We start from the raw sequence: 25104 nt of genomic DNA, 5'->3' as shown, positions 1-25104 counted from the left end.
CCTTTTCCATTCCATGGATACCTCTGCAGTGCCTATTTTTACCAAGTTCTATACTGGGAAATCAAAGAAGAAGAGAAAGAGTTTTTTTGTCTTAAATGCATGCACCTTTAATTAATATTTATGGTCGGAATGAAAAAAATCAAAGCTTTGATTACCTTTTCCGTTCTAAAGCGTTTGAGTTGTACCTCCCAGAACCAAGCAGAAACATAGTACACCATGGAGAGCAGATCTGGTATCTGATATCTAATATAATGAACAAAAAGAAGATGTTGAGACAAAGATTGTTTCTAAAATGTAAAATATAGATATCAGTTGGCTTATGAATGTCGAAGAAGATGAAGATGATAAGGGACAAATGAGTTTGAACTAATAGAACCAACTTTATGTGCTTCCCCAGAAACTTCTTCATTCATTTTGTTAATGATTTACACTCAAAATTCTGTTCTTAACTTATTTTGAATCTGCACTAATATTATATTTATTTTAATTTGTTTTTTATTTATTTTTTAATTTAACTTCGAAATTTGTAGTCAGTGGAACTAATGATTACTTGAAAGTTCTGGAATTCTTAAATAATACTTTATACAACTTTTTATTATTTTAAAATAAGATATATTTCCTTTCTTTGGATTTTTTAATTTTTCTTAATAATATTTTTATGCTATATAACATTTTAACTGTTTTTTTATTGAACTTTAACATTATAATAAGTCTCGTTAAATATAAAAATTCTGAAAGTGAGGAATATATAAACATAGAAATATAGAAATATAGAAATAGTGAAATTCAGAAGTTTAAATTTAATTTAATTAAATTAAATATAATACACACAAAAATTAACATTAAAATTACATAATTTTACAATGACTTGTAAATTACAATACATTACAATTTAAACTAATTTAAATTAAATAAAACGATTTCTTATACTATGTTCCCATAAGATATATATACATAAAAAATAAAGTATTAAAGACCAACTTCCTTCGTTAAGTTGAACCTGCAAAAAAAATACTGCAAAATAATTATTGCAAGTAAAAGTATAATTCATTACATTATATCAAATGAAGTCCTTGTAAATAAAAAAATGTGTGTTTCTTCCAATAGAAACGAATTGTAGGCAAATTCATATTGAACTATGAAGTCACCTGCAGAAATAAATAAGAAATATTTTGAAAATGAAATAGTATTCATAAAAATTTTTAAAAATTAGAAAAATAATACTGAAAAACAAACAAATGTACATCAAAAGGTTTCGAGATAAAAAAATAGTTAATACAACAATAACTAATAACATAATAATTAATAATTAATAATAAAAAATATAAACATAAACATTGTATAGAAAATCCAATTAATATGCATGCATTCAAAAATATAAAACAGGCTTATGATTTTTTTAATATACTGGCAATTCTTATAGCATTGAGCATATTTAGAAATGCCAACGCATTATTAATATGCCAGATAAGAAATGAAAAATTAAAAGCATATATATATACATATTGAAACGAAAGAAACACTAAACAATAAATACAAAGAAATAAGATGAGCTAATTAAACAGAACCACAATGAAATAAAAATAAAGAGTAAACAAAATAAACTGTTCTTGTTTCCTCAAAGTGGAAACTGGATACTTCCCAACAAAAAGAAGCAATACTTGCAAAAATAAATTAACTTAAACAAACTAATATAGTTCAAAACAATAACTGATTATCCTAAGCACTAAGTCTTTTGTAGTGACACGTCTTCAGTAGTAGAACCCTGATATCAGAAGAGGGCTTCTTGTTACATTCAAATATAATTTTGTCATCTTCACGAATAGAATGAAGACGATAAAATTGTTTCCACCCGTTACAGAGTGTAACGCTTCTGGAAGGAAACTTGGACTTGAAAATGGTGCATTGAACAGCTTCTAGCCATCCATGTAGATTAACCTTCTTGAACTTCCCTCTACGAATATATTCAGAAAAAGGAGAAGGCAGATCCTTAAACAATAACGAAAATATTAGTTAATAATTAGTTAATAAAAGAAATAGAATATATTAATATCCATTTAAAAAGAAAGGATGGTAAACTTACCACATATCCTCCAAAGACCTGTTTCGAACTCAACTTTAAGCCAAAATGTATAAAGGGGCCACTGTTGAGCGGCAACCTCCCTTCAACTTCCTTCAGAAATTTTGTCAAAATCATTTCACATAACTCCCCCATAAAAACAGTTATATGGAAGGAGTTATTACCCACGTAACGGAACAATATATTGTGGTCACCTTTAAACCCATAAAAATCACTCAGACGGGACCATCCATACACAATTTGGGGACAAAGTATATCTTTGTTATAATATACTATATGAATATTGCCTTGACTGTCGCTGAGGGTCCATTCCTCCTCCAGTTCATTTTCAAACTCGATGGCGAATGCACGATCCACATGTCCATTCTATCCATTTCAAAACCATAAAAATACTTAAAGAACTGAAAAAACTATGAAAAGTAAGGAATTTAAGAACCAAAAACATACCTCCCCACGAATGTTAACTGTTGTAAATAAACCTTTCCCACAAAGTTTTACGATCTCTTCGGGAATGACAGCCATGACAATGAGAAAAAGAAAGATCAAGATAATAGAAGTAGGGAAGAAGTATAAAAGACTAATAGCAATAGGTTTCTGAGTAATAGAAAACCCTACGTTACTTATATATAGCAATCATACCTTTTCAATCCCAAATCTGCGCTAAATTACCTCTGAAGCAACATGTCTTTTCAGTTACTAAATTAAATAATTAAAAAAATAATTAAAATCAAATAATGATAGTAAAATAAATTAAGAAAAAATATTCATAATTAATAATGAAATAATATTAAAGTAAAAAAAAATGAATATGAAAAGACAAAACTTTAAAAAGCATAGTAGGTTAGGTGTTAGGTGTTAGCTGTAATTATTCTTTGACGTTTCCATTTTACATTGCCTTATACAACAGTGCTTTTTCAGTTTAAATAAGTTATTAACAAAATAAAAAATTAATAAAAATACAACTATTTCAATAGATAAATAAAATGAATATTAATGATACGTATAATTAATAATTAATTAGCATTATATAATAATAAATTAAAATAGTTAACATAAAACTGTATTATATATAAATAAATAAATAAATAATAAATAAATAAATATATACATAAATAAATATATACATAAGTATAAAATAAATATAATATAAAATATATTAAACATATTAAATATTATTAATATATCATATTATATATATACATATAATTAAATTAAATACTTAAACCCTAACATCTAACATTAAATAACATACATGTAATTAAAATTTAAAATTGAAAATATAATTTCATATTGAATTTAAAATATAATATTTTTAACTTCTGTAATTATTACTTCTATCCATAATTTTTAATAAATTAGTCTTGGAAGATGAAATGAATACTTTGAAAAAAGTGTAAAAGATATAGAAGAGACAGTTGATGCAAAAATAAAAAATAAAAAATGAACTGATGCATTAATTGCTCTGACACGTAGTGAATGTTATCCTCTAAATCCGTTTGAATTCTTAGAGGTTGAGTGTAAGGTGAATTTTTTTTTTAAAAAATTCTTTCTCGTAAGGACAAACATATCATTACACAAAGAATTATTTTTTATCACATACTAAGATATTATGTATAAAAAATGAATTGACGAAAAAAAGAATAACTCTAATAAAGGAAAACAATACCTGTAATAAAGGAAAAAATTCCCTGGGAAAGGAAAAGAATATTTCAATAACCTTCACACAAAAAACACAAATTATAATTATTAAAATATTATATAATTCTATATAAATTTATGAATTAAAGAAAAAGTAAAAGTTGAGGCACTTACCATTACGATTCTGATATTTAATGAAAGAACCATTGTTACAAAATAGAGTTACAAAAAGTATGGAATAATATGAATTACACAAAAACAAACTCATTAAATAAATTAAAATGTAGACATAAAATTGAAAAAAAAACAAAAATATAACAACTTCAAAATGAACTATAAAATAAGTACGTACCTCAAAGATAATGTCAACATATGAAACTAACAATATTACATAAACAGTTTTAAAAATAGAATTGTACTAATACATCATAACATGTTCTACATAGAAATTAAAGAAAGCCCACAATACATGAAAATAGATCATTCAAGTTACAAAACGTTAGAGAAATAGTATGAAATTATAGTACTTCCTTTTCAATCTTGATATTTTTCCTTAATACCCTAAGCGGGATATCATCATCAGGTGTGTGAGCAGGTGAAGCAAAATCTCTTGTAACCCGTGGAGCAACAAATTCAGTAACAGTACCTAACACACTATCACTGCCTAAATCAATAGTTTTAGATTGCAATTCAGCAGCTTCAGTGGAGAATTTATTAAATAAATCCTGCGATGATAGCAAAACATATTAGTAAGAGTAAATTATTCACTTTTTTAACTTAATACTTTAAATGATAATTACCTGAGAAAGTGGTACAGAAGACTCATCCTGTTGGACATCTTTAATAGTACACAGTCGTTTCTTCTGAGAATGAAGTTCCTTCACAAAATGATAAGTAAATTAAATTAAACAAAAACAGTATAAATAACGAATTTAAGGGTAAAATGTAAGTAAGAATACACTCAAATTAGGAAACATACCACATTTTCAACACGACCTTCACAAAACCTTTGTATAGTACTATCATCAATACAAACTTTTTTGACACGAAATGATTGATCAAACCTAAGAGATTGATCTTTAACACAACCAACTTTAAACAAAACAGCTTTGTCAATCAAAAGATCAAAGTCTTTTGGTAGTACACCAGAATCACCGTTCTAAATATTAAAAAAAAATATCAATTAATATAATAACCTTTTCTTAAATGCATAAATAAACAAATGCATGGTTCGATAATTTACCTTATCATGACTTTCAAATAATTCGGCGCAAGATTTATTGATCAGTGTAGTGGCATCCCTGTCAAATAGAACGAAAGTCGTAGAATCCGTTTCATCAATCACTCGCAGCTTCAGCTTATACCTGAAATATAAAATACAGAAAGGTTTACAAATTATATCTATAATATCTATAATTTAACGAAAATAATTAATAGTTAATCATTAACAAATTATTAAAAATAAATTCATGCAAGTACAAACACTACCTCTGTTGGACTTTGATAACATGTTTGTTACATTTCTCACAAAAAAACATTTTGGAATCAGGGTAAACAGCTTTACCACATAAGCAAGCTGTGTACCACCAATCGTCATCAGACACAATATGTTTTATTGTAGCTAAGATAACAAAAGTGCTTTCCTGTAAAAAGAAAAAGAAATTATCTTCAAATATTAATAATCGATTTCAATACACTGTTAAAAAAATTAGTAATACCTCTTTGCAATCTTTCAGGCCTTGAATAGTATTTCTATGAATGAAGGTGATTAATTCATCCTCAACATTCTGTTTTCCAGAGTCACACAATTGACTGAGTCCCTGTGTAGGAGAATCCGAACTTTCAATCATCCTACAGATGTAAAAGTTGTAGTTAGAAAGGTTCATACATTTTAATTATCGAAAAATAATATATTAAACTAACCTTTTCTTGAGTTCGGTTGCATCTTTGGACTTATCATTATATATTATTTTCGTACATTCCAAGCAATTTTGTATAAAAACCTTGTCTACATTAAAATTAAAATATAATGTAAATAAAATAATAAAATAAAAAATATAAATAAATTAGAAATTCAACACTTGACATACCCTGGAAAATTTTGACTTTAGCAAAATGCACACTGATGACAATATTTTCCAGCTCTCCAGATGACAGAAATGCATTGAGCTCATCAACATAGTTACCAAATAAAGTACACTCAATGCGGTAGCTGTTGTAAATTAAAATTACAATTGTAAGAACAAATATTTTGGATTAGTTATGGTACAAAATATTAGCTTACCCATCAGCTTCAATAGAAATTGCATTTAACTTAGTTGTTGACCCTGATCTATTCAGCTCTCTTTCAGTTCCCACACCAGTTAATATTCCAATAACATCTGTAAAAACATATTCATTTAAAAACATGTTCAAACAAATCTGTTGAAGTAAAAGAATATTACTAACCGACTAAGTAGTCCGTATCAAATCCAGGCGCCTTTAACACAGAAATTGGTGTGTAATGAGGTTTCGGACATGAGACCAGATCATTACCAATAGAGCTTACTTTGGTTCCAAACTGAAAATTGATTTTGTATTGGTGACAGGTAGTGCGATAAGATCCTGAATTAGTAGACACACTAAAGAAATTGAAGGAATAAACTTTATCCTCAAAAATATCATTTTGAAATTTATAAATTAGAGTTCTTCTAACGGAAACATGAATTCTATCACCCTGAAAGATAGCAACAAACATTAAGCATGATTAATAAAAATGACATTAAACTGTAATAAAAAAAAATATGGAAGAAAATGATAAAGTATTTTACATCTTTGTCTTGTATGACCATTTCCATGGAGAATGGAAACTTTGTTTTCTTGAAATCAGAAACAAACCACAAACGTATAACCCTTGCTATCAGGATCCAATTTTCACTTTGTGGATTAACATCTTTCACACAATTTGTATTTTGTCTTGACACAGACATTGTAAGGGTGACCTTTGAGTAAAAGGAAAATGTAGTATGCAATGGTCAATGTGAAACACAAAACATACCCATATATATACTGAGGAGGTGGTAAGGAATTATTTTCAAAAATATCAAAAAAACAAATTTACAATTTCAATGAATGACAAAAAGAAAGTTAAGCATGTCAGGTTTCATACAGAAGAGATTAAGCCTATAAAAAATCGAAACTGTAAAAAGGGCAAACATTTAAACTTCAAGGATTGCGATTAATGAAATTGTGGTTTGAATTTTAAAAGTAAGGTTGAAAGTACACAATTTTTGAAATTGCCAGCATGATAGGAAAACCCTACTTTGCAAAGAAATGGAATTTTAGGTACGTTTTCAAAGGAGATTTGAAAAAGAGGATTCTTGTTTAGCACAAAAAAAAACCTTACTTTGAAATTATCAAAAATATCAAAAAAACAAATTTACAATTTCAATGAATGAAAAAAAGAAAGTTAAGCATGTCAGGTTTCATACAGAAGAGATTAAGCCTATAAAAAATCGAAACTGTAAAAAGGGCAAACATTTAAACTTCAAGGATTGCGATTAATGAAATTGTGGTTTGAATTTGAAAAGTAAGGTTGAAAGTACACAATTTTTGAAATTGCCAGCATGATCGGAAAACCCTACTTTGCAAAGAAATGGAATTTTAGGTACGTTTTGAAAGGAGATTTGAAAAAGATGATTCTTGTTTAGCACAAAAAAAACCCCTACTTTGAAATTTATGAAATAATACACAGATAGACAGAAAGTGGAAACCCTAACAGAGAAATCTTACCAATTTCATATAACCATAGACTCTTGCTTTTGCATGCGGACGAAAGAAGGAAAAAATCTTTCCTTGGTGCTTGATATACTGGGGAATCAATTTGAAAACATGAAAATCAAGAAACAAACCTATAAAAGTAGCGGTGGCGTTGACAGATTACTGAAACCCTAAACAACTGAAAGAGGAGAAAAAGTGAGATAATGGCTTAACATAATCAGGTAATAAAAACAAAAGAACCAAATCAGATCTCTGCAAAATGATATTTGAAAAAATGAAAACTTTTTAATACTTACTTAGCAAAACAGGAAAATGAAGATACAAACCTCTGAAAGTAGCTGTGGGGTTGACAGATTCATGAAAAAGGAAAGGAAATCAAAGAAGAGAAAAGGTTGGATACAAAGAGCACAGAACAACATTAATGACTTAAGCCAAGAAGGTAATAGAAACAAAAAAACCAATGCAACGCATGCGGGTAAAGGTTTAAAATCAGATCTAAGTTTACTGAAAGTATGGTTTCATGCAGCTCGGTGAGAGTATTCTTGCTGTGTTTTGGAGGAACAAACCAATTCCCCTTGATGATAAAGATGACTTCAAGGAATGAAAATATTTGACTATTATTATGTACCCCTAATTTTTATGTGGGAACATGTTAGATTAATGATTTAGGATGAAAATGGGAGTGTCAGATCTTAAAAGTTTAGAAAAGTTTTGAACCAAATGTAATAATAATTATAATCTTGGAATCCCAAATATTGTGTGGCAGAAGATATGAATAAAAAAAAGGTAATTAATATTAATAATGTTGTTGAAATTTTTAAATTTAAAATTTTAAATTTGAAAATCTGAAAAATTAAATATTTGAAGTTTATTAGTAATAATAATAATCTTGGAATTATAAGTGTGCAGAAAAGTCAGAAAAAGAAGATACAAATAAAAAAATAATTAATGATCTTGGAATTGTATAATTTGAAAATATGAAAAATTAAATATTTGAAAAATAATAATTTGGGAATTGGAAATAAGTTTGCAGATGCAGAGAAGTCAGAAAAAAAAAGATATGAATCAGAGAGGTAATTAATGATCTTTGGAATTGTAAATTTGAAAATTTGAATAATCAAAATTTTTTAAGATTATTAATAATAATAATCTGGGAATTGAAAATAAGTGTGCAAAAGCAGAGAAATCAGAAAAAGAAGATTTGAATCAGAAAGGTAATTAATGATCTTGGAATTGTAAAATTTGAAAATATGAATATATAAATGGGGCAGAAGCAGAGAAGTCAGAAAAAGAATATATGAATAAAAAGGTAATTAATAATCTGGGAATTGAAAATAACTGTGCAGAAGCAGAGAAGTCAGAAAAAGAAGATATGAATCAGAGAGGTAATTAATGATCTTTGGAATTATAAAATTTAAAAATATGAATAATTAAATATTTGAAGATTATCTGGGAATGGAAAATAGGTGGGAAGTCAGAAAAAATTAATGATCTTGGAATTAAACAATTTGAAAATATCAAAAATTAAATATTTGCAGATTAATAATAATAATAATCTTGGAATTCGAAAAAAAGTGTGCGGCAGCAGCAAAATAAGTCAGAAAAAGAAGATATGATTCAGAAGAAGATATGAATCAAAAAGGTAATTAATGATCTTGGACTTTTAAATGTATTTATAGATTTGAAGATTATCTGGGAATTGAAAATAAGTGGGAAGTCAGAAAAAAGAATATATGAATAAAAAAGGTAATTAATGATCTTGGAATTAAACAATTTGAAAATATCAAAAATAAAATATTTGCAGATTAATAATAATAATAATAATAATAATAATCTTGGAATTCGAAAAAAAGTGTGCGGCAGCAGCAAAATAAGTCAGAAAAAGAAGATTTGATTCAGCAAAATAAGTCAGGTAATTAATGATCTTGGACTTTTAAATGTATTTATAGATTTGAATTTGAATTTCGAATTTGAATTTGAATTTTGAAGAATAATATAATGCGAATAATCTTAAGGTTAAAGTTTGTTGAAGAGTACATTAATGCGAATAAAAATTTAAAACAAAATTGATAACCAAAATAAAGTAAAGAATTAATTTTCTATACTCGACATTACAACAATTTGGAAATTACATCTATCTATAAATAAATTCCGAATACAATATTGAATTTTGAAGCACTAACAACACCATCATATGAATTGGGGTTAGTCCACTTTCAAAGATCAGTTTGTGGTCTTCACACAGTACATGTATCTGACAAAATTTCCTCCATCCACAACCAAATTTAACAGAAGCTTTTTTTGGCCTTAGGATAAAGATCCTAAAAGAAAATAAACACATGTATGAGATTTATGAAATAAACACAAAAAAACACCATTAAAGATTTTATCAGCAAAAAAAATAAACAATGAAAACAACAATGAGAACCAAGGAAGGAAAAGATTTCACCTTGATGCTGAAAAAAAGATGGATATCAACGAAAATCCCATTCCACTTACACTACCGGTTGCTGAAGAAACTGAAATGTATATGGAAAAATACCAGAAAAGATTAAATCAACAGCAAAGTGAAAAATGAAAAAAAAAAATGAGGACAGACAAACACATGAAGGAAAAGATCTCACCTTGGTGCTTGAAAATCCATTCCACTTCCACTACCGGTTGCTGCAGAAACTGAAATGTAGATGAATATCATTTTGATGCTGTCAAAAGTAACAAAAAAACACAGAATCAACCATGTGAACAACAAAGAAACAAATAAACGGTCAAAAAATGAAAAGAACGAAATTTGATCAGAAAAACACAAAAAGATTTAATTTTTATGCGGTGGAAAAAGGAAATCGTAAATGAGATGAACAAAATCCACCTTGGTGCTTGAACATGGTTGATATGAACGAAAATCCCATTCGACTTCCACTACCGGTTGGTGCAGAAACTGAAATGTAGATGGAAAAACTCCAGAAAAGATTAAATCAACAGCAAAGTGAAAAATGAAAAAAAAATGATGACAGACAAACCGAGGAAGGAAAAGATCTCACCTTGGTGCTTGAAAATCCATTCCACTTCCACTACCGGTTGCTGCAGAAACTGAAATGTAGATGAATATCACTTTGATGCTGTCAAAAGTAACAAAAAAACACAGAATCAACCATGTGAACAACAAAGAGACAAATAAACGGTAGAAATATGAAAATAACGAAACTTTGATAAGAAAAACCCAAAAAGAAGAACTAATAACCTGGAGAAATAGGAGAGAACCGCAGGAAACCCAAAGAAGAAGAAAAATCATCAGAAACATGAAAAAAACGAAACTTTGATAAGAAAAACCAAAAAATATTTCATTTTTATGCTGTGGAACAAAGAAATCGTAAATGAGAAAACACAGAATCAAGCATGTGAATAACAAAGAGGAAAATAAACGGTAGAAACATGAAAAGAACGAAACTTTGATAAGAAAAACCCAAAAAGAAGAAATAATAACCTGGAGAAATAGGAGAGAACCGCAGGAAACCCAAAGAAGAAGAAAAATCATCAGAAACATGAAAAAAACGAAACTTTGATAAGAAAAACCAAAAAATATTTCATTTTTATGCTGTGGAACAAAGAAATCGTAAATGAGAAAACACAGAATCAAGCATGTGAAGAACAAAGAGGAAAATAAACGGTAGAAACATGAAAAGAACGAAACTTTGATAAGAAAAACCCAAAAAGAAGAAATAATAACCTGGAGAAATAGGAGAGAACCGCAGGAAACCCAGAGAAGATCGGTGCAGGAAACCCAAAGAAGAAAAAAGTTCATCCTAAACATGAAAAGAACGAAACTTTGATAAGAAAAACAAAATAAGTTTTCATGTTTATGCGGTGGAACAAAGAAATCGTAAATGAGATGAAGAAATAGTCACTTGGAGAAGGAGAAGGCTGAAATGAAGAACCCAGAAATGAAGAATAAAGGAAACGCAGAGAAGAAGAAACCAAGAGAGATCGGAGAAGTTGAGTAATAGGAGAGAGAAAGGCTGAAAGGGTTTATAAAGAAAGATAGTATTTAAAGAAATGGGATTTTGGACACGTGTAAGTCATATAGAGTGCTACTTGTCACTCCCAGAATGAGTTTCAGCTTGCTATTTTTAGTTAAAATTTGAATTTTTTTTCTTTTTGAATTTTTTTTAAAACTTACCCTGGAAGTGCCTTCTATTTGTTATATTTATAGATTCTTAAACTCCTCTGAGCCTTGACTAGAAGCTTTTGAGAGCCTTTTCACTGCAACTTCTCTTCCATCTGGTAGAATTCCCTTGCAATAAAATAATAATAAGTTTTACGTCTAAGAAGTGCTTAAATGGTATAGTATCCTCTCTTATTTTATTACTAGAAATTTTTATATAATTTTTGAAACTGTCATTTCATTTGTTGAAGTATGAAAATTCATGTGATATTGAGTTAATTAGATGCTGAAGAGAGAAGAAATACTCTCAAGAGTTGATTGGGAAAAACATTTGGAGCAATGTGACATTTAGATTATTTTCATTTGACTTGTTTTGCTATTGGATTTGTTGAAAGAGGAACTTGCGGATGATCTAATCATTTCTATGCTATCATCTCTTACGTGTTAAATGGTTTATGTCAGACAATCTATGTTTTAAATCTTTTAATTTGTTTGAAAAACCACAATGCAGTAGGAATGTCTTAAAATATAATTATTGAAATTTATTAACAACTACAAAATATATTAGATTTTAATGCTTTGTTTGAAATAAAAGTCATGTTGACTGCTATGATAGATATCTGACAATTTTTTTATTCATAACTGCTTAATACTTCAATGTTCATCAGAGGAGGGTCTGCCTGAATCAATTTCAGTACTTAACATTACAGAGTGTCCTTTGCTCAAACAACACAACGGTGCAAGAAAGAAGAAGACGAAGACTGAGAAAAGATTGCTCACATTAAAACTATATGGATAGCTTGATGGTAAGCGAGTAAAGATATAAGACGAAATACAAGTTGAAAAATTTACCATTGCATTAAGTTAAACAATCGATTTTTTAAAAACAATTTTTAAATTAAACAATCGATTTTATTAGTCAATTAGGTAGAATAAATTACCAATCATAAATAATTGACTTTAAAAACAATTATTACATCCATTTTACGTGTAAAAACACCTAATAACCAATCACTTCTCATTAAGTCTATGGTTGTACATTTTTTTTAATATATTACCAGTAAATAAAATGGAATGAGCTTACACGAATTATTAGTGTTAAAATTTGAAAAATAGGTTTATCTAATCATAAAAATCTTTTTTTTTTCGACTTTTATTTGAATGATTAGAAAAGACAAAACATCTAAACTGTATTTGTACCCTTTTTTTCAACTTTGTACTCTTAAAACTGCTAATGACTTGTAATGTTCAAATCTCTTTTACCTTCTTGAGTTGACAGATGATGAGAAAAGAAAACAATGGAAACTAAGATTAAGCATTATCAATGGAATAGCAAGAGATCTTCTGTACCTTCATGAGGACTCTCGACTCAGACTCAAAGCTAGCAATTTGGATTGGCAAGGGCATTTGAAATTGGACAGAACTAGCAAATACAAAGCGAGTAATGAGCACTTAGTAAGTTTTACTTATACCAAACATATCTTATCAGTATGACTTGTGAATGCATACACTACAAGAAAATCATGAAATAAAAACCAATTTTTAGAGACCAAAATAATTAGTTACAATAGAAACTAAAATAGAGACCATTTTAGAAACTAAAAAAAAATTGGTTTCTAAATTAGTTTCTATTATTTTTTTATTATTGTTAAATAGTTTCTAAATTGGTATCTAATTAGCAACTAAAGTTTTAACTACCAATTATTTAGTTTCTAAATTTGGTAGCAAAAACCTTGGTGGCTAATTAGATACCAATTTAGAAACTATTTAACATTAATAGAAAATAATAGAAACTAATTTAGAAACCATTTTCTTTTTTAGTTTCTAAAATGGTCTCTAATTTAATTACTATTGCAACTAATTATTTTAGTTTCTAAAAATTGGTTTCTATTTGATGATTTTCTTGTAGTGATAGTTCAAATTTTTATAACAAGAGAAATTAAGAAAGCTCTATTGTTTTGAATTAGTGGATACATGGCTCCTGAGTACGCTATGCAAGGATTGTTTTCAGTGAAATATGATGTTTTCAGCTTTGGAGTTCTAGTTCTACAAATCATTTGTGGAAGAAAGAACAACGAATTCTATCTGTCAGAACGTGGTCAAACTCTTCTTTTATGTGTGAGTCATCCCTCTGGTCTGATTAACCAAATATCAACAATACTAGCAGACTGAAGTATGACAGTATTATGCACAAATTAATGACAAATACTTGTAGGCTTGGAAAACATGGTGTGAGAGAAAATGTTTGGAATTGATGGATCCAATGCTAGAAAAATCCTTTAAAGGCAGTGATACATATTGCTTTGTTGTGCGTTCAAGAAAATGCAACATACAAACCAACCATGTCAGATTATGTTATGCTAGGGAGTGACAATATCTTGAAGAATTCAACTAGGTTGATTATCCCCCTATTTTCAACATGATCTGGAATATTATGTGTTTTTCTAGTTATAATGTTATCAAGTTTTAACCCTCTCATTTCACGGTTGATTTATTTTAAGTTTGTTTGTTTCCTCATTGAAATAATCAAGTTTTTCTTATGCAACCCCTTTAATCTGTTGTGGAGGAAATTCTGAATAAACAGAGCAGGTCATTGTGAGAAAATTGCATTTAATCTTAACTGATCTAAACCAAAAAAAAAAAAATTAAATTAAATTCAACTTTCATGATTTGAACAAAACAGTGTCAAAATGATAAATTTATATTATTTTCTAAAATTTGTTCATTTTATTACACTTTATGAATAAATTCAATTATATATATACATATATATTAAAATGAAAAAATATCGTATTAATGCTTTAAATTTTATCCTCCTTGAATAAATTCCATCATCATTTTAATATAACTTTAACTGTATCAATAAGGAATTTTGATTTTAGTATATCTAAGATATTTATTGATTTATTATTTTATACTATGCTTAACTTTTCTAAATAAATTTGAGCTAGCTAGAGTAATAGAATCATGACTGATTCAACACTGTCACTGTCTAAATAAAAGAAAAATTGGATTTATTATAAGGAGTTCAGATATTTTCAGAACATTATCGAAACTCAACTACTTTACACACGTGATCGTATTTGTGTGGTCCAGAAGAGTCAAAAACAAGGATTCAAGTGAAGCCATCGTGAAGAAAATAAATCTCACCTTCACTCCAACTTTCACAATCCTTTCTTCTCTTTCATTTGGCCACTTCCTTTCCAACCATGCCAGTCCTTGAAACACTTGGTGGTGCTTTTTTTGGTGCTGTTCTCCAGCTCCTGTTTCACAAGCTTGATTCTCATCAACTTCTCCACTACTTTCGTGCGAGAAAGCTCGATGTGAGGCTGCTGAAAAAGTTGAAGAGGAAGCTGATGGACATCAATGCTGTGATTGATGATGCAGAACAAAAACAGTTCACTAATTCATTGGTCAGAGAATGGCTTCATGAGGTTAGAGATGCATTGTATGATGCGGAGGATCTGTTGGAGCAAATAGACTATGAATTCTCCAAAACTCAGTTGAAAGCTAAATTCCAGAGCAGTGCTAGCAAGGTAAGCAGTTTTGAATCTGAGATGTTAGAACTCCTAGATGAACTAGAATCTCTCTTAAACCAAAAGATTGTTCAAGATTTCAAAATTTCTAGTGGTTTTGGATCTGGGTTGGCTAATAACGTCTCAGGGAAAAGAAATGAATCCTCATCATTGGTGGCTCAAGAGGTTATTTATGGCAGAGATGAGGACAAACAAGTTATCCTTAATTGGCTGACATCAGACAATGGAAATCAGAACCAGCTTTCAATACTTTCTATCGTGGGTATGGGCGGCATGGGTAAGACCACACTTGCTCAACATGCATACAATGACCCAATGATAAAGGATATATTTGCTATCAAAGTCTGGGTCTGCGTTTCTGATGAATTCGATGTTTTCAAGTTAAGCAGAGCAATTCTTGAGACAATTCATAAGTCAACTGATGATAGCAGAAACCTAGAAATGGTTCAAGGACGATTGAAAGAATCTTTGACAGGAAGTAAGTTTCTCCTCGTTCTGGATGATGTGTGGAATGAAGACCGAGAACAATGGAAATCATTGCAAACTCCTCTTAAATATGGGACTAAGGGAAGTAAAATTCTTGTTACAACACGTAGTAACAAAGTTGCTTCTACCTTAGAGTCAAACAATATACACCAACTAAAGCAATTACAAGAACATGACAGTTGGCAAGTTTTTGCTAAACATGCAGTGCAAGATGACGACTCTAAGTTGAATTCTGAGTTGAAAGAGATTGGAATGAAGATAGCTGGAAAATGCCAAGGACTGCCTTTGGCCCTTGAAACGGTAGGATCTCTATTACAGTCAAAGTCATCTACTGTAGAGTGGGAAGGTGTACTGAGAAGCAACATGTGGGACTTACCGATAGAAAATAGTAAAATCATCCCTGCTTTGTTGTTGAGTTATTGCCATCTCCCTTCTCATCTTAAGAGATGTTTTGCTTATTGTGCGTTATTTCCTAAAGATCATATGTTTGACAAGGAGGAGTTAATTCTCTCATGGATGGCTGAAAATTTTCTACAATCCTCTAAGCAGAGTAAGTCTCCCGAAAAAGTAGGTGAACAATATTTCAATGATCTATTCTCAAGGTCATTCTTTCAACAGTCAATTTGGTACAACAAAACAATTTTTGTGATGCACGACCTTCTGAATGATTTAGCAAAATATGTTTCTGGTGAAATGTGCTACATGTTGGGTGTTGATAGACCAGGGAGTGTACCAAAGACTACTCGTCACTTTTCAATGGTAAAAAATCATGTTGAATGTGACGAGTATAGGAGTTTACGTGATGCTAAAAGGCTACGAACATTTTTGTCCATATCTAGCAATTGTGGGATGTCAATACAAGAATTGATCTCCAACTTTAAGTTCTTACGACTTTTATCTTTGTCTTCTTGTCATAACATAAAAGAGGTGCCTGACACTATAGTCGATCTTATACATCTCCGTTCATTAGACCTTTCATACACATACGTAGAGAGACTTCCCGACTCAATATGTTCACTCTATAACTTGCAAGTGTTAAAGCTCAACAATTGTAACCTTTTGAGGGAGCTGCCCTCGACTTTGCATGAGCTCACTAAGTTGCGCCGCCTTGAATTTAAGGGAACTACTTTAAGAAAGGTTTCAGTGCTTTTAGAGAAGTTGAAGAATCTTCAAGTATGGACAGGTGGGTTTGAAGTTGGCAAAAGTAGTAGTGAGTTCAGTATTCAACAACTAGGACAACTTGATCTTCATGGAAATCTATCACTTTCAAATCTTGAAAATGTTGTGAATCCATATGATTCATTAGCAGCAGATTTGAAGAACAAAACACATCTTGTGGGGCTAGATTTAAGATGGGATTTGGAACGAAAGAATGAAGAATCAATAAAAGAAAGAGAAGTACTAGAGAATCTGCAACCTTTTAGACATTTGAAGCAGTTGTCAATCTTTAACTATTGTGGCACACAATTTCCAGGTTGGTTATCTGAAAAATTTATATTCAATATGGTGTCCTTAGAGTTATACTATTGTAAATATTGTCAATGGTTGCCTTCCCTTGGACTTTTGACATTTCTCAAGTACTTGGAAATTGACGGCCTTCATGAGATAGTGAGAATAGATGCTGATTTTTACGGGAATAGCTGTTCTGCATTTGCATCCTTGGAAATGTTGAAGTTTACTGATATGCAGGAATGGGAAGAATGGCAATGCATGGCGGGTGCTTTTCCAAGTCTTAAAGAACTTTGGGTGACGAATTGTCCTAAACTGAAAGGGCACTTGCCAGAGCACCTTCCTCGTTTAAGGTTTCTATTTATTGAGCGGTGTGAACAACTTGTGACTTCGACTCCCAAGACGGTAGAAATTGAAGGTGTGAAGATGGAGACATCTTCATTTAATATATCAGGACTCCTCGTATCTGATCCTCCTCTTGAATCCTTGTGTATTGATTCTTGTCCAAGCATGGATATTCCCATAAACCATTGCTACAATTCCCTTGTAGAATTAAATGTCATTCAATGTTGTGACTCTCTAGCGAACTTCCCTCTAGACTTATTCCCAAAACTCCGCAAGCTTGATTTACGCAACTGTCATAACCTACAGATAATATCACAGGGACACCCTCATCGTCATTTGAAGAGTCTGAGAATTCGAAAATGCTCTGAATTTGAATTATTTCCCGATGAAGGATTATTTGCACCTCAGCTAGAGACATTTTTTATTGAAGGATTGGAGAAATTGAAATCAATGCCTAAATGCATGTCTTCCCTCCTTTTATCTCTTAATTATCTGAAGATAAATAATTGTCCAGGAGTGGAGTTATCTGACGAATGTCTGCCATTAAATCTAAAACACATCCATCTCTTAAATTGCTCCAAAGTTGTTGCCTCACTAAAGAAGGGGGTTTGGGGAACCAACCCTTCTATAGAATCCTTGTCTATTCAAAAAGAGGATGTGGAGTGCTTTCCGGATGAAGGTTTGCTCCCAGTCTCCCTTACTCGGCTACACATAAAAGATTGTCCAAATCTTAAGAAACTGAACTATAGGGGTCTCTATCACCTCTCATCTCTTCAAAAATTGTTGCTCAGTAACTGTCCAATGCTCCAACGCTTGCCAGGGGAGGGTTTGCCGGAATCCATTTTACAACTCGATATTACAAACTGTCCGTTGCTCAAACAGCGGTGCAAGAAAGAAGAAGGGGAAGATTGGGAAAAGATTGCTCACATTAAAACTATATGGCTTGATATGGAAGCAGTAAACATATAAGATGAAGCACAAATTAGAAATTCCTAAGGCACCAATTCTCATATGCCTACATTTTCATCAGGTGCCAATTCTCCACACTATCTTTTAAGCATTTCAAATACAATCTTATTTGGTGCAAATACTTTAATCTCTAGTTCACCACTTTCTTCACTTAATGTTATTTAGAAACTAAATAATTGGTAGTTAAAATCTTGGTTGCTAGTTAGATACCAATTTAGAAACTATTTAACAATAATAGAAACTAATTTAGAAACCAAATTTTTGTTTAGTTTCTAAAATGGTCTCTAATTTAGTTACTATTGCAACTAATTATTTTGGTATCTAAAAATTGATTTCTATTTCATGATTTTTTTGTAGTGCATTAAGTTAAACTTCGATTTTTTAAAAACAATTTTTAAGTTAAACAATCGATTTTATTAGTCAATTAGGTAGAATAAATTACCAATCATTAATAATTGACTTTAGAAACAATTCTTACATCCATTTTACGTGTAAAAACACCTAATAACCAATCACTTCTCATTAAGTCAATGGTTATACATTATTTTTAATATATTACCAGTAAATAAAATGGAATGAGCTTACACGAAATATTAGTGTTAAAATTTGAAAAATAGGTTTATCTAATCATAGAAATCTTTTTTTTCAACTTTTATTTGAATGATTAGAAAAGACAAAACATCTAAACTGTATTTGTACCCTTTTTTTCAACTTTCTACTCTTAAAACTGCTAATGAATTGTAATGTTGAAATCCCTTTTACCTTCTTGAGTTGACAGATGGTGAGAAAAGAAAATAATGGAAACTAAGATTAAGCATTATCAATGGAATAGCAAGAGGTCTTCTGTACCTTCATGTAGACTCTCAACTCAGAGTATTTCATAGAGATCTCAAAGCTAGCAATTTGGATTGGCAACAATTGAAATTTCACAGAACCAGCAAATACAAAGGCAGTAATGAGCACTTAGTAAGTTTTACTTATACCAAACATATTTTATCAGTAGGACTTGTGAATGCATACTTCAGATCAATTAACAAAGCTCTATTGTTTTGAATTAATGCATACATGGCTCCTAAGTATGCTATGCAGGATTGTTTTCATTGAAATCTGATGTTTTCAGCTTTGTAGTTGTAGTTCTAGAAACCATTTGAGGAAGAAAGAACAACAGATTCTATCTGTCAGAACATGGTCAAACTCTTCTTTAATGTGAGCCATATCTGTCAGAACATGGTCAAACTCTTCTTTTACGTGAGTCATCCCTCTGGTATATTATTCACAAATTAATGAAAAATACTTGTAGGCTTGGAGAACATGGTGTGAGGGAAAATGTTTGGAATTGATGGATCCAATGATGGAAAAATCCTTCAAAGGCAGTGAAGTTGAGAAGTGCATACTCATTGCTTTGTTGTGTGTTCAAGAAAATGCAACATACAGACAAACCATGTCAGATGTTGTTATGCTAGGGAGTGACAATATCTTGAAGACTTCAACTAGGTTGATCATCCCCCTATTTTCAACATGATCTGGAACATTATGTGTGTTTTTAGTTAATGTTATCAAGTTTTAACCCTCTCATTTCACGGTTGATTTATTTTAAGTTTGTTTGCTTCCTCATTGAAATAATCAAGTTTTTATTATGCAACACCTTTAATCTGTTGTGGCTGAAACTCTGAATAAACAGAGCAGGTTATTGTGAGAAAATTGCATTTAATCTTATAACTTATCTAAACCAAAACGTCAAGTGCTCCCATTTTTAATTCATTTAATTTTTTTATTGATAAAAAAAACAAAAATATAACTAAAAACATACCGTCTGACAGAAAACTCAACTTTCATGATTTGAACAAAACAATGTCAAAATGATAAATTATCAAAATTTTAAAATTCTATATAAAATTTGAAATTCTGTCATTTAAAAAAAAATCAAAGTTATTCTTATAAATTTAAATTTAATTTGTACTAAAGAATTTTATATTATTTTCTATAATATTCTCATTTTATTACACTTTAAATTCAATTCTATATAGACATATATATTAAAAAGAAACATATCGTATTAATGCTTTAAATTTTGTCCTCCTTAAATAAATTCCGTCACCATTTTAACATAACTTTAACTGTATCATTAAGGAATTTTGGTTTTAGTATATCTAAGATATTTATTGATTTATTATTTATACTATGATTAAAAATTTATATGAGAGTTCAGACAAAATTAAGGTTCCTTGGATTTAATATAAGGAGTTGAGATATTTTCAAAACATTATCCAAACTCAACTACTTGGAATTGAGATATATAAGGAAAGTCAGAATGTTTTATTTTTGGAAAATCAATTTTGTTTGTTCTCAGTCTGAGACTTACTACGCCCTTTATTCCTTGGGTATTTTGGTTTGAAATTTTTACGAGACATTCTTCATTGTGTCTATTGAGTTTTGGCTGAGACTTGAGCCCCAAATTCGTCCCACAAGATTTGCAATAAATTTTTTGTTCATCACTGCCGGGGCAGAAAGGAAGGTTCGTTAATGTGTGAAACTGCTTGATTTTTTTCCCAGACGAATATTCATCCGTTTGACTTGAAATTTGTCGTGTTTCGTCCAAAATTCAGTCGAGATTCTTACGTGGAATTTCAGAAAAAACTATTTTGGGATAATTTTTCAGAAAATTTTAGCAAACCAAGGCTATCCTTTACGAAACCTTGTGAAATTTGGCCCTATTTTATGCAATTTTATTTTGGGTCCGTATTGCATTGAAAAAGTTCACACAAGTACTTTCATATGTTGTTTACACCTAGGTAAGGAGGCATGTCCATAAACAAATCACGAAAAGAAGATACGGGGAAGAAAAGCCAGGACGTTTTTTTTTCGGAAAACCAGTTTTGTTGGCTCTCAGTTTGAGACTTACAACGTCTTACTCCTTGCGTATTTTGGTTTGAAATTTTTACCAGACATTCGTCATTATGTCTATTGAGTTTTGGATGAGATTTGAGCCCAAAATTCGTCCCACAAGATATGCAATAAATTTTTTGTTCATCATTGCCAGGGGTGAAAGGAATGTTCGTTTGTGTGTGAAACTACTTGATATTTTCCCAGCCGAACCGAATACTCATCCGTTTGACTTGAAATTTGTCGCGTATTGTCCCAAATTAAGTCGAGATTCTTACGTGGAATTTCACGAAAAAACTATTTCGAAACAATTTTTAACAATCTTTGTGCAAACCGAGACTCACCAATACCAAAACTTGTGAAATTTGGCCCTACTTTCTGCAATTTTATTCTGGGTCCGTATTGCGTTGAAAAGTTCACACAAGTGCTTTGATGTGTTGTTTGCACGCAGGTAAGGAGACACATCCATAAACAAATCACGAAAAGAAGATACGGGGAAGAAAAGCCAGGACATTTTGTTTTTGGAAAACTAGTTTGGTTTGCTCTCAGTCTGAGACTTACTACGTTTTACTGCTTGGGTATTTTGGTATGAAATTTTTACCAGACATTCGTCATTGTATCTATTGAGTTTTGGCTGAGATTTGAGCTTCAAATTCGTCCCACAAGATTTGCAATAAAATTTTTGGTCATCACTGCAAGGGCTGAAAGGAAGGTTCGTTTGTGTGTGAAACTGCTTGATTTTTTTCACAGGTGAATATTCATCTACTTGATCTGAAATTTGTCGCATTTTGTCCCAAATTCATTTGATATTCTTACGTGGAATTTCATGAAAAAACTATTTCGGGAAAATTTTTCAAAAATTTTGTGCAAACCAAGGCTCTCTACGAAAACTTGGGAAATTTGGCCATATTTCCTACAATTTGATTCTGGGTCCGTATTGCGTTGAAAAAGTTCACACAAGTGCTTTCATATGTTGTTTGCACCCAATTAAGGAGGCACATCCATAAACAAATCACGAAAAGAAGATACGGTGTAGAAAAGCCAGGACGTTTTATTTTTCAAAAAACCAATTGTGTTTGCTCTCAGTCTGAGACTTACTACGCCTTACTCCTTGGGTATTTTGGTCTGAAATTTTGACCAGACATTCCTCATTGTGTCTATTGAGTTTTGGCTGAGATTTGAGCCCAAAATTTCAACAAATTTTTTGTTCATCGCTGCCAGGGCTGAAAGGAAGGTTTGTTTATGTGTAAAACTGCATGATTTTTTCCCAAGCGAATACTCATCCGTTTGACTTGAAATTTATCGCGTTTTGTCCCAATTTCAGTCGAGATTTTTACGTGAAATTTTAGGAAAAAAGGCATAGAACTCCCTACTACATAACATACACTAAACACCCTATTCAACATAAACACTTGCAATCTACCTAAAAACCAAAATACAGGAAGAGTATATCACCCAAATTATTACACCTAAACTGAAATCAAATTAGATGAGCACTTCTTCATTAACTCAATGTTTTCCAAGATTACAAAAGAAAGTTCTAAGAACTCGGTTTTCAAACTCAGAATTATAACTATCTGAAAATAGTTCTTTGTCTAAGTTTTTCACAAAATTTTATTCGACTTCAAAATATTTTCAAATAGAGTTATATATAAACAACACTTAGGTGGATCTTTTCTCCTTTCTCTTTTACCCATTTTTACAAAATTAAAGACTTCCAACTTACACTCTAATATAAATTAGTTATTTTCAAATAGAGAGATATATATAATCAACACTTATGTGGATCTTTTCTCCTTGCTCTTTTACCCATTTTTACAAAATTAAAGACTTCCAACTTACACTCTAATATAAATTAGTTAGTTGTCGTTCTGGTACATATATATTATTATGCAAAATACCCAAAGAGGTTAATACATTTTGTTTTCCTTTCATAACATGAAACTAAACTAAAGTTATACCATGTTATAACTTATAAGTCATATTTTTAAGGGGGAAATGCTATATTATCTGTTGGTATGTTTTTTCCTGTGTAAGGCAAATACTTAGCATTTGGTGTTTTACTAAATGGCTTCTAATGTTCAAATCCCTTTTATCTTTTTGAGTTGACAGATGATGAGAAAAGAAAACAACTTGATTGGAAACTAAGATTAAGCATTATCAGTGGAATAGCAAGAGGTCTTTTATACCTTCATGAGGACTCTCGACTCAGAGTAATTCATAGAGATCTCAAAGCTAGCAATTTGGATTGGTAAGGGCATTTGAAATTGGACAGAACCAAGCAAATACAAAGCGAGTAATGAGCACTTAGTGAGTTTTACTTATACCAAACATATTTTATCAGTAGGACTTGTGAATGCATACTCCAGAGAAAAAAATTAACAAAGCTCTATTGTGTGTAGTCGGTGGTCACCGTAGGTATGCAAAGGTCAACATGATTGCAGGTTGATGAAGCGACGTTCTGTCAACATGATCGCTGATTGATGAAACGACGTTCTCCATATGTGTAGTCGGTGGTCGCCGATGTTGGTTATTTTTTGGGTATGGTTTTCTCACTTTAAGGTTGGTCTGCTCCAACTATAAAGGAGAGTTTCGTTTGTGGATGATATAGGAAGTCCACTTCTGGTTACTGTATATGGGTTGGGATACCCCTGAAGTATCCCCTTTAATTTTATTTATTCATTGCTGATAAAAAAAAATAAAATAAACAAAGCTCTATTGTTTTGAATTAGTGGATATATGGCTCTGAGTACGCTATGCAAGGATTGTTTTCAGTGAAATCTGATGTTTTCAACTTTGGAGTTCAGAACAATATTATTCACAAATTAATGACAAATATTTGTAGGCTTGAAGAACTTGTGAGCGAAAATGTTTGGAATCCAATGCTGGAAAAATCCTTCAAAGGCAGTGAAGTTGAGAAGTGCATACACATTGCTTTGTTGTGCGTTCAAGAAAATGCAACATACAGACCAACCATGTCAGATGTTGTTGTTATGCTAGGGAGTGACAATATCTTGAAGACTTCAACTAGGTTGATCATCCCCCTATTTTCAACATGATCTGGAATATTATGTGTTTTTCTAGTTATAATGTTATCAAGTTTTAACCCTCTCATTTCACGGTTGATTTATTTTAAGTTTGTTTGCTTCCTCATTGAAATAATCAAGTTTTTCTTAGATTTATTTTAAGTTTGTTTGCTTCCTCATTGAAATAACCAAGTTTTTCTTAGCAACACCTGTTGTTGAGGAAACTCTGAATAAACAGAGAAGGTTATTGTGAGAAAATTGCATTTAATCTTATAACTTATCTAAACCAAAACCTCAAGTGTTCCCTTTTTTAATTCATTTAATTATTTATTGATAAAAAAAAACAAAAAATATAACTAAAAATGTACCGTCTAACAGAAAACTCAACTTTCACGATTTGAACAAAACAATGTCAAAATGATAAATTATCAAAATTTTAAAATTCTTATATTTTTATATAAAATTTGAAATTCTATCATTTTAAAAAAAATCAAAGTTATTCTTATAAATTTAAATCTAAATTCTTATAAAGAATTTTATATTATTTTCTAAAATATTCTCATTTTATTACACTTTAAATTCAATTCTATATAGACATATATATTAAAAAGAAACATATCGTATTAATGCTTTAATTTAAGAGTTGAGACATAATTAAGGTTCCTTGGATTTAATATAAGGAGTTGAGATATTTTCAGAACATTATCCAAACTCAACTACTTTATGCAGAACACTCAAAAACATTTGCATCCTTTGGAAACGTTGTGGTTTACT

At 30.4% G+C, this 25104-nt stretch overlaps 1 protein-coding gene and 1 pseudogene across 1 annotated transcript; both read left to right on the top strand.

Annotated features, from left to right (window-relative positions):
- Positions 1-14114, top strand: part of LOC137818898 (putative disease resistance RPP13-like protein 1) — a 32671-nt pseudogene extending 18557 nt beyond the window's left edge.
- Positions 14115-14736: 622 nt separating this feature from the next.
- Positions 14737-23672, top strand: LOC137818905 (putative disease resistance RPP13-like protein 1). Its single transcript, XM_068622562.1, has 2 exons — positions 14737-18482; positions 23417-23672. Exon 1 carries the CDS (start codon positions 14846-14848, stop codon positions 18419-18421), a length of 3576 nt encoding a protein of 1191 aa, XP_068478663.1. The 5' UTR covers positions 14737-14845; the 3' UTR covers positions 18422-18482; positions 23417-23672.
- The last annotated feature ends 1432 nt before the right edge of the window (positions 23673-25104 follow it).

Source organism: Phaseolus vulgaris, chromosome 11 (assembly GCF_000499845.2).
Source record: "Phaseolus vulgaris cultivar G19833 chromosome 11, P. vulgaris v2.0, whole genome shotgun sequence".
NCBI lineage: Eukaryota > Viridiplantae > Streptophyta > Magnoliopsida > Fabales > Fabaceae > Phaseolus > Phaseolus vulgaris.
Note: the sequence above shows the minus strand (reverse complement) of the source record. Positions and strands in the feature narration are given on the sequence as shown.

What these genes read in the sequence shown, in the direction of transcription:
- LOC137818905 (XM_068622562.1), top strand. Translation starts at nt 14,846, where the DNA reads ATGCCAGTCCTTGAAACACTTGGTGGTGCTTTTTTTGGTGCTGTTCTC.